Source organism: Macaca fascicularis, chromosome 2, assembly GCF_037993035.2.
Source record: "Macaca fascicularis isolate 582-1 chromosome 2, T2T-MFA8v1.1".
NCBI lineage: Eukaryota > Metazoa > Chordata > Mammalia > Primates > Cercopithecidae > Macaca > Macaca fascicularis.
This window is the reverse complement of record NC_088376.1, coordinates 105,545,901-105,555,935: the sequence shown is the minus strand read 5'-3', so window position 1 is coordinate 105,555,935 and position 10,035 is coordinate 105,545,901. Positions and strand designations below refer to the sequence as shown.

The following is a 10,035-nucleotide window of genomic DNA, read 5'->3' as shown; positions in this document are numbered from 1 at the left end:
AGAGGCACAGGCTCTCTAGGAGTCAGGGGAGGCAGGCTGAAGAGAGGCCCAGGTGTCCCTGTCTGAGCCTATGCTACTGGACACCCTCCCCCCCAGCACCCGCCCCCCTTCAAGGATCCTCCCTGCGGCTCCCTGTGGCCAGCAGCTCTGCAGCACTCGGCTCTGCTCCACTCTGCTCAGCTCCGCTCCAGGAAGGCCACCTCCTCCTCCCCCTCCTCCTCCCGCTGTCACCACTCACCGCTCATAACCTCGAGGGGGTGGGGACCCCAGGGCTGGACACACCCCACCGTAGCCCCAGAGCTCAGCCGGTCGGACGGACGGACAGTTGGACGCAGGACCCCAGAGCCTGAGGTGGGCAGTGTGCCAGGGTCCCTTGCGGCCTCCTCAAGGTCAGTGCCAGCTGGGGATGCAGCTACTCTGGGGCTCTTGAGACTTGTGGGGCACACCCCAGGCCCTCATCCCAAATCACGGGCCACAAAAGGGGCTTTACCCCAGGGGCATCTGGGGCAGGCAGGACCAGGGGAAAAGGGATGCCCTGTGTCCACAGGCCAGCCGTGGTCCGGGGGTCTATCAGGAGAGGCCTCAGGCTGGGGGCCAGCTCCTTGCAGAGGCCTCTCTGGGGACACCCCGCACCGGCCATGGGGAGCTAAAATTGGAAAGTGGCGAGTGGGAGGCAGCTGACAAAGCTATTTCGCGGGCTCTTCACTGTGCTCCGGTTTCAAGCTCCTGCTCCATTAACCTGATCCCCAGGGCCTCTCCACCCCCACCCAGCTGATGAGGAGGTGCCTCCACCCTCAGGCCGGCAGCACAGCCATCAGGCTGGCAGCCTCTGCTGTGGGGAGAGGCAGTGGTGGTCTTCTCTTACCCCAGATTCCAGAAGGTGTCACTGAGAAACCCGATCCTGAGGGGAGGCAAGCAGAAGTCTGTCCCAGGTCTGCTGTGTGACCTTGAGAGGTCCCTGCCCCTATCTGGCCCATGACCCCTCCATCTGTACGAGGAGATTGCGGGTGGGGGTGGGGGTTGGCAGGGGAGATGGCTGCAGGGCTGGGGATGAAGATTTGGGGGAGGATCAAGGGTGGGCGAAAGGGCCACATCAGCCACCTCTTTGCCCTATCAGCCCAAGGGGTGCCTGGACATGTTCCTCCCTTTAATTTGGGCCCTATGTCTGTACCCATGGGGTCCTTGGGAAGCCCCTGGGCCAGGCTGAAGCAGGGTAGGAAGGGCAAAGGTGCTAACTGAGCTGCAGGACAGCCCAGCAGTTCTCCAGGGTACAAGCTAGGCCCCTGCTGGAGGGAGTGGTGAGACTCAACCAGGGCCTGATTCTGGTCAGTACCTTGGACAGCAGCCAGTGCCCTCCCTGGCCCCGCCTGGCCCCGCCTGGCCCCACATCCGCTACTCCAGGGCACCTCCTCAAATAGCACAGCCTCCAGCCGGTGCCCAGGGCCTGAATACACAGAGCACTGAGAGAGTGGGGCAGTGTGGTTACAGACACAGGCAGGGACTGGGGTGTGGCAGGCTGGAGCTTGGGGACTTGTTGGGGGAATGGAGGTCAGTGATAGGCTGGAGGCTTAATGCGAGGGATGGAGGCTTGGCTCTAGGGGCAGCACCTGGGTTGGTCATGGGATCTCAGGGAGGGGAGTGGGAGTCAGAGAAAGGGTCTTAGAGAGGCTGGGGCTTTGTGAGGAGCTGAGGGAGACTTGTTGATCAGGGTGGGGACCCTGCAGGCAGAAACCTGACTGTAGTGATAAAGGTGGGGTTTCTCCGAACGAAGGTCATGGGGGCCTTGGCAGGAGCGGTTTTAGCAGAGGGTGGGGCCGGTGTGTCTGGAAGGTATGAAGATGTAAATGAAGGTGAGGGAGGCAGGCTGCGAGTGAGGGCTCTGACAGCAAGAGCCTTGATGGGTGGGTGGGGACAAGAGCAGCAGCTGGGATGGGGCACTGGTGTTCGGTGGCCTGTGAGCAGTGGGGGACACAGGGGTGGGCAGAGTGATGGTACAAGGTCCCCAAGGGGCTGGTGGGACAATCTCTCTTCAGAGTGGGGTCCTCACTGGGGTGGCAGGACCATGAGGTGGGGCTAAGCTGGGCTGGAGACTGTAATTCCCTCACCCAACCTGTCTCCCCAGCCCTGTCCAGGCTATGGGCATCAAGACAGCATTGCCGACGGCTGAGCTGGGCCTCTACTCTCTGGTGCTGAGTGGGGCCCTGGCCTATGCTGGCCGGGGCCTCCTTGAGGCTTCACAAGGTAATGGCTGTGCCTCGGGGCAAGTGGACAGGACCCTTCTTCCCCTGGGGGCTTCAGGGTTCCAACCAGCAAAGCCAGAAACTTACAGGCTCCAGACCCAGGGTATTCCTTCTAGAACAAGGCTGGATCTCCCTTTTCAGCCTGGGGCTCCCATCTCAGATAGGCACTGGAGGCTGGTGGAGCCAGGTTCAGTCACAGGAACACAGAGATGCAGAGAAACTGACAGAGAAATGGACACAGAGTCACACACATAGACACACACACACACCGCACACACACAGGCCTGAACCCAGGCGCACACACACAGACCTAGACCCAGACACACACACACACCCCGACACACACACACACACACACACACACACACACACATACACACAGACCTGGACTCAGACACACACAAACACACATACACACACAGACACACAAACACACAGACATATACACCCCACCCCACCCCACACACACACAGTCAGAGGCCTGGACCCAGATACACAGCAAGACCCAGACCTGCGCCCTTCTCCTGACGCCCTCGCTCTGCAGGATGGGGGCAGCCTTGTCCACGGGGGAAGGAGGGGCAGGGGATGTGAAGGCCCCTCTCCCTGAGGCCACACTCTGTTCTCAGATGGGGCCCACAGGAAGGCCTTCCGGGAGTCTGTGCGACCTGGCTGGGAGTACATTGGCCGGAAGATGGTAGGTCCCCCACACCCGAGGGTCCCTCCCATCCCGAACCCTTCTCCCCTCTCCGCTGTTCCAGATGTTGTCAAGTAACAGAGAGCTTCTCACAGCTCGGGAGCCTCTGGCTTGAGCTTCAGTGCCTTCAGCTTCTCCACTGGCTCCTCCTGTATCCTTCCGGGACATCAAATTTGCCCGGGCCCTGCTCACTTGGGAAATGGGTCACATTAGCGGAGTGTGCTTCAGCGGAGCCTCCAGCACCTCCCTTCCCAGAAACAAAGCAGTAAAGGGGGAATGGCAGGCAACGTGCGGAGGAGAGGGCGAGCTTTGAGGGACCCAGCAGCCCCTATGGTGCCCTTCACTCCTCTCTACCCTCCTGCCTGAGTACTTCCTTCAGAGAGGAGTGTGGAGACCTGCAGGCACTTGTGTTTGTGTAAAGAGGACACATTGGGTTTGGCTAGTGGTAAAAAATAATAATTATTAAATTTAAAAATGATAATAATAAAAGAAGAACATGAAGGCTGGGAAGGTGCTGGGGCTCTGACCAGTCTAGGTTCCAGCTCGTCCTGCCCCCTCTCCCACCCTCACCTGCCCCACCTCCTCCTGCTCCGGACTGCCCCAGGATGTGGCTGACTTCGAGTGGGTGATGTGGTTCACCTCCTTTCGCAATGTCATCATCTTCGCCCTCTCCGGACATGTGCTGTTTGCTAAACTCTGCACAATGGTTGCCCCACAGGTGAGCTGGACCTGGGCCACCCAGCTTCCCCCTGCCAGCTCCTCTTTTACCACAAGGGTTGTGGGAACCCCCTTCTGGGGTCACACCCCCATTTGTATGGCAAAACTGAAGCCTTCTCCCTGTCCACAGCTCCGCTCCTGGATGTATGCTGCGTACGGGGCCCTGGCTGTGATGGGCACGATGGGCCCTTGGTACCTCCTGCTGCTGCTTGGTCACTGTGTGGGGCTCTATGTGGCCTCACTCTTGGGCCAGCCCTGGCTCTGTCTTGGCCTTGGCTTGGCCAGCCTGGCCTCCTTCAAGATGGACCCCCTAATCTCTTGGCAGGTGTGAACTGGTGCAAGGGTAGAGGGTGTAGGGATAAGATCCCAAACCTCTCACTTCATCCAAAGTCCTTGCACCCCAAGTATCCCCAAGTATTCCCTTCACATTTCCACCTGTCTTCAAGCTTTTGGGTATGCCCTGGCCACATGGTCACCACCTGCATCACAGGAGGAACTGCCAGCTCATCCCCTGCTCCTCGCGTTGCTGGGACAGAGCAGTGGCCAAAGTTAACTGCTCTGGAAAAGAGGAAGGGACAGGACCAGGCTGGGCCCCTATAGGAAGCTAGGGAGTGGGGAGTAGGTTTTCCAGAGACAGGAGGCACCCTAGTGAGCTGGTGGCCTGTTCTTTCCCCCTCCAGAGCGGATTTGTAACAGGCACTTTTGATCTTCAAGAGGTGCTGTTTCATGGGGGCAGCAGCTTCACAGTGCTGCGCTGCACCAGCTTTGCACTGGAGAGCTGCGCCCACCCTGACCGCCACTACTCCCTAGCTGACCTGCTCAAGTACAACTTCTATCTGCCCTTCTTCTTCTTCGGGCCCATCATGACCTTTGATCGCTTCCATGCCCAGGTGAGGGGACACCCTGTGGGCTTCTAGAACAGGGCTGAATCTCCCTTTTCAGATTGGGGTTTCCATCTCAGATAGAATTCCCAAAGCAGGCTGTATCCCCATCCTCAGGCATGATTCCAGGATGAAGCCATGTCTCCCCTTCCTCCTCAGACCCCAGGATGGGGCCACCTTTCCCCTCCAGCAGGGACCCCAGGGTGGAGATATCTCTTTTCTCAGACAGGACTCCCAGGCCATGAATGTTCTCCTCCCTCACAAATGGGGCTCCTAGGACAGAACTGGGTCTCCTGTGGCTGGCTGTGAATCCTCCTCAGACTCCAGGGTGACCTGTGTCTCTACCCTTAGGCAGGACTCCTGGATAAAGCCATGTCTCCTCCTGCCCCAAGTAGTTGGTGAACCCCCCTCAGACAGGGCTCCCTGGGCAGGGCTTGCCTCTTCCCTCAGACCCTTCGCATCCCCTCAGGTGAGCCAGGTGGAGCCAGTGAGACGCGAGGGTGAGCTGTGGCACATCCGAGCCCAGGCAGGCCTGAGCGTGGTGGCCATCATGGCCGTCGATATCTTCTTTCACTTCTTCTACATCCTCACCATCCCCAGTGACCTCAAGTTCGCCAACCGCCTCCCAGACAGTGCCCTCGGTGGGTCCTCAGAAGAGAGATGGGGGCAGGGCTGCCACCCCAGGAAAACAGACCCTCTGCACCCCCACGGTGCCACAGTCGGGGAAGCTGAGGCCCGCAGGGCACAGCACCTAAGGGCATGGGAGCAGGGGCTTATTCTTTCTAATGCATGGGTCTTGGCATTAGCTTCATCCTGTAGGGCCAGAGCAGCATCCCACAGAGCCCACCAGGCATGGCTGATTTCCACAATATGGGGGTTCTCCGTGGGGCAGGCAGAGCCTGGTGTCTCTGCAAGGAAATGGTGGGACAGGGTCTCCATGGGGGCAGGCCCCAGGCGATGAACCCCAGGCAGTGATGGTGCCCTGTCCCCAGCTGGCCTAGCCTATTCAAACCTGGTGTATGACTGGGTGAAGGCGGCCGTCCTCTTTGGCGTTGTCAACACTGTGGCGTGCCTCGACCACCTGGACCCACCTCAGCCTCCCAAGTGCATCACCGCGCTCTACGTCTTCGCAGAAACGTGAGTGCCGGGCCGGGGGGGGGAGGTTCACCCCCTCAAACCACATCTTCCCCTAGCCTCTTCGCTCATGCCCGGGGAGCGCTGCACCTGATGGGCACATGGCTCTCTGCTTTTCTTTTACAGGCATTTTGACCGTGGCATCAATGACTGGCTTTGCAAGTGAGTAGGGGTGGGGTGGGGGTGGTCACAGCCATCCTGCCAGGTGTCTGAGCAGGGCAGTGCCAAGATGGGTCCACATTTTAAAAGATCACCCCGGGCCAGGGGAAGCAGAGGGCAGTGAGGAGGTCTTGGCAGAGGCCTAGGTGAAAGATATAGAAGTTAGGACTTGAGTGAGGGCCCCAGAAGTGCAGAGAGGTGGTGGGAGGAGGGTCACACAGACAGCAGCCTGGATAGGATGTGGCCATGAAGTGTGGGTGTCGGGAAGGAGAGGGAGATGACGCTGAAATTCCTATGTGCAGCCTGGGAAGATGGAGGGTAGTTTCCAGAGAGGGCTTCAGTTTAAGAAATGTCTAGTTGCAATCTAGGAGATATCCCTGTGGAGGTTCAGGGAGGTGGTTGGGTCTGAGGGTCTGGGGTTCTGAGGGTCTGGAGGACTGATGGAACTCAGAGCGTCCTGAGTATAGGCAGGTGGTTTTTAGGCTTTGGGAGTGGGTAAGTCCTCAGGAGAGGGAGTGGTGTGAGAAGAGGAGAGATGGGGATGGCTGAGATTTGGCCTGCAAGAGCTCTGCTTGGAAGGAAAAGGAAGAACCAGCAGAAAGGACTGGAAAGAGTGGTTGGAGGGGCAGGAGAAGAATCAAGGTCATGGGCCACTCTGAAAGCCAAGGGAAGACCATCCAGGCATGGTGGGGGCAGCTGGGTCAGATGCCACTGAGCCTCAAAGAAGCTGGAGACCAAAGATTAGTGCTGGTGACATGGAGGTTTTCAGCCTTTCACTGGCAAGGCAGGGGCAGGTAAGGAGGGAAAGTCAACTGAGGAGTAGAGGAGTGTGTAATGACTCCTGGAAAAGCCTGGGACTGCAGGGGGAAGACAGGGGTGGCTGAGGGAGACGAAGGATGTGTTAAAGATAGGAGAGAATGGGACATGCTAAGAAGAATTATTCAACAGAGAAGCTGGTGATGCAGGATATAGGGGTGATTGATTTAATCACCTCAGGAATGAGGTCCCTGAGGAGGAAGGAGGTGATGGTGTCTAGTTCCAGGCAGAGGCCTGGCTTCAGTGGGAGGAGGAGGAAGAGAAGCCAGTGTAGATGCAGATGAAGGCAGGTTAGTGTAGACACGTAAGGGATTCCACCTGAAGGCTTCAGCCTTCTCCAGGAAGCAGGAGGCACGGCCATCAGCTGAGAAAGCCAGGACTGGGGACATGGAGGGAGGCAACATATATGCCTACTCCCGCAACCCAGCCTGGATCCCCCCACTCATACTATCTCTCCACTCATACTTGTGGGGAGATAAGGACACAGTGGCCCTTGCAGAGCATGGGAGAAGCAGCTAACCAGAGAAACCTTGGCACTAAGCACCCAGGTTGTATTGGAGGTGGCGGGCTTATGAACTCCAGCATGTGAAGATGTGAGATTTCCCCCATGGGGCTTAGCTGCCTGGATGTAGCTGAGGAGAAAGTAGGGGATTGGGCTCTCACAGATGGGTGAGAAGGAAGAAGTCAGGAATAAGGGTTTTTAGATTATTTATAGTGGTGACTCATTGGATATAAGCCTGCTAAGGACAGTGGTGAAGATGGGAGGGTCACAAGATCAATGGGATTGAAGAACGGAAGCTGGGGGGCCAGGAGGTCAAGAGGGGCTGGGCAAAGAGTGGGAATTAGAAAGGAGTGAGCTTTCAAGTGGTGACAAAGTTGGGGCATGGCCATGGGTGTGGGTGGCTGAGGTGGAGTGGAGAAAAAAGCCATTGGAAATGAGGAGGTCGAGGAATGGAAAGGCTGGTCATTCATGGGTCTTCCACTGAATTTATTTAACAAATATTTACTGAGCACCTGCTGCATACCAGGCCTGTTCTAGGCACTGGGGATACAGCAGTGAACATGGCAAAGACCCTGACCTCATGGAGCTTACAGTCTAGTGGGGTGAAACAGACCATAAACAGGTAAACAGACATAACTAAGATAATTTTGGAGAGTGTAAGTGTTATGAAGAAAATAAAATGTGCAATGGGATAGAAGTTGGCAACACGGTAGAGGCTTCTTTAGTTGGGGTCTGGGTGGGCTTCTCTGAGAAGATGATATTTGAATTGAGATTTGAGTGATAAGGATATGTGGAGCAGAGAATACCAGGTAGAGGGTACAACAAGGGCAAAGGCCTTGAGACACAAACCAACTGTGTGGGTGTGAAGGTCAGAAAGGCCAATGAGGCCAGCATAGTGAGCAGGGGGAGCATGGTGACTGATGAGATCAGGGAGGGAACAGAAACCAAACCACTTGGGATCTTCTAGCCAGAGTAAAGAGACTGAGTTTATTCCAGTTGTAATGGGGAGCTATTCAGAGGGGTTAATCATGGAAGTGATGTGACCTGAGCTACACTCTCAAAAGATACCTCTGGCTGCTGTATGTAGAATGAACTGTGGGGGCAAAAGCAGAAACGAGAAGACCACTTAAGAGGCTCTTGCAATAATTTATGTGAAAAGAGGGATCATCTTGACTAGGGTGGTGGTTGTAGAGGAGGTGAGCAGTGGTCAGGACTGAGAGGAGTCAACAGAATTTGCTGGCTTGCTTGGATGTTGGTGATGAGGCAAATTGAGAATCCAAGAAGGCACCAAGGCTTATACCCTGAGCAACTGAATGGATGGTGGTGCCATTCACTGAGATAAGGACGGAGCAGGGTTTGAGCAGGGATAGGGGAATCTGTCAATCAAGTGACATGGCTAGTAGCAATTGGATATACAAATCAGGAGAGACTGGCCTAAAGACACAGATTTAGGGGTCATCGGCATAGAGACACGACTTGGAATCTTGGGTCTGGATGAGATCATTTGGGGAGTAAATGAACAGAGCTAGAGAAGCTATAATGTCCCAGGCTGAGCCTGCCACAATTTGAAGTTGGTTGGAGGAGGAACCACTACCTGAGGTCAGGAATGTTGAATGCACCCAGGGTGACAGTGTTGAGGAGGTCGCCTGTTGTGTGTCCTCTCCCATCTCATCCCTGCCCTTTCCCATACTCTCAGTGGCCCTTCTCCCATTTTTCCTGCAGATATGTGTATGATCACATTGGTGGGGAGCATTCCGCTGTGATCCCAGAGCTGGCGGCCACAGTGGCCACATTTGCCATCACCACTCTGTGGCTTGGGCCTTGTGACATTGTCTACCTGTGGTCATTCCTTAACTGCTTTGGCCTCAACTTTGAGCTTTGGGTGCAAAAACTGGCAGAGTGGGGGCCCCTAGCACGAATTGAGGTGAGCAGGGAAGACCTGGGGCTGGGACTGTCTGGGTTATGGAGGGCAGGGGAGCACTTCTGCTTTCTGGAGTTGTCCAACCACCTGGCCCCCAAACCAGAACTTTCTCACCACCACCCTCCTGGTTGTCAGGGCAATGGCTCACTCTGTGGGAATCTGCCCATCCCTCCCTTCTATGGGGAATGGAGCACCTGGGCCTTGCCATGTTGGTCAGGCCTTGCCCTCTCTCTGGAACTGTTTCCCCATGTTTAACAAGGAGGGAGAGCTGATCTGGGGCTCCCCAAGACCCAGACATAGCCCTAAGACCTGACTGGCCATGTGGGTAAGGATGCTGACCCACCACGTCCTCTTTCCTTTGGCCTCTTGTCCCGCTGCCCATGCTTTCCTGGACCGAATAGGCCTCTCTGTCAGTGCAGATGTCCCGCAGGGTCCGGGCCCTGTTTGGAGCCATGAACTTCTGGGCCATCATCATGTACAACCTTGTGAGTCTGAACAGCCTCGAGTTCACACAGCTGGTTGCCCGACGCCTGCTACTCACAGGTAAGGGACAAGGGTGTGGGGATGCAGAAGGTGCCAGGAATCAGCCTCAAGGACTGGGACCTTCCAAAATGCCTCCTACCCTCTCATCACCCCGGGACTCAGCAGGGAGGGCCCATCCAGCGGGGAGAGGGGTGGGAAGAGAAAACTCGCCGAGGATGCGGTGCTGCTCCCAAGCATCTATGACTCCCTCCCCACACAGGGTTCCCCCAGACCACGCTGGTCATCCTGTTTGTCACCTACTGTGGTGTCCAGCTAGTAAAGGAGCGTGAGCGAAACTTGGCACTGGAGGAGGAGCAGAAGCAGGACAAAGAGAAGCCGGAGTAGGAGGGAGCGGGTAGAGGGACGGGCTCTGCTCAGCTATTCTTGGGCCAGATGGGGCCTGACCGATAGAATAAAAGACTTTTCTACAACAGCTTGGCTGCTCCCTG

At 56.5% G+C, this 10,035-nt stretch overlaps 1 protein-coding gene across 26 annotated transcripts; it reads left to right on the top strand.

Moving 5' to 3' along the window:
• Positions 1 to 169: 169 nt before the first annotated feature.
• HHATL (hedgehog acyltransferase like) lies at positions 170 to 10,019 on the top strand. 26 transcript variants are annotated; one of them, XM_065540440.1, is made up of 13 exons: positions 170 to 351; positions 871 to 932; positions 2,123 to 2,241; positions 2,867 to 2,934; positions 3,539 to 3,652; positions 3,782 to 3,976; positions 4,332 to 4,541; positions 5,002 to 5,173; positions 5,525 to 5,669; positions 5,793 to 5,828; positions 8,866 to 9,067; positions 9,466 to 9,607; positions 9,807 to 10,019. In XM_065540440.1, exons 3-13 carry the CDS (start codon positions 2,136 to 2,138, stop codon positions 9,929 to 9,931), a joined length of 1,515 nt encoding a protein of 504 aa, XP_065396512.1. In that variant the 5' UTR covers positions 170 to 351; positions 871 to 932; positions 2,123 to 2,135; the 3' UTR covers positions 9,932 to 10,019. The 26 variants fall into 26 exon arrangements, 19 of the variants coding, with proteins under 19 accessions (XP_065396512.1, XP_015301200.1, XP_073887930.1 ...); XM_015445714.3 differs by having other exon boundaries at positions 170 to 389; XM_074031829.1 differs by having other exon boundaries at positions 170 to 389; positions 751 to 932.
• The last annotated feature ends 16 nt before the right edge of the window (positions 10,020 to 10,035 follow it).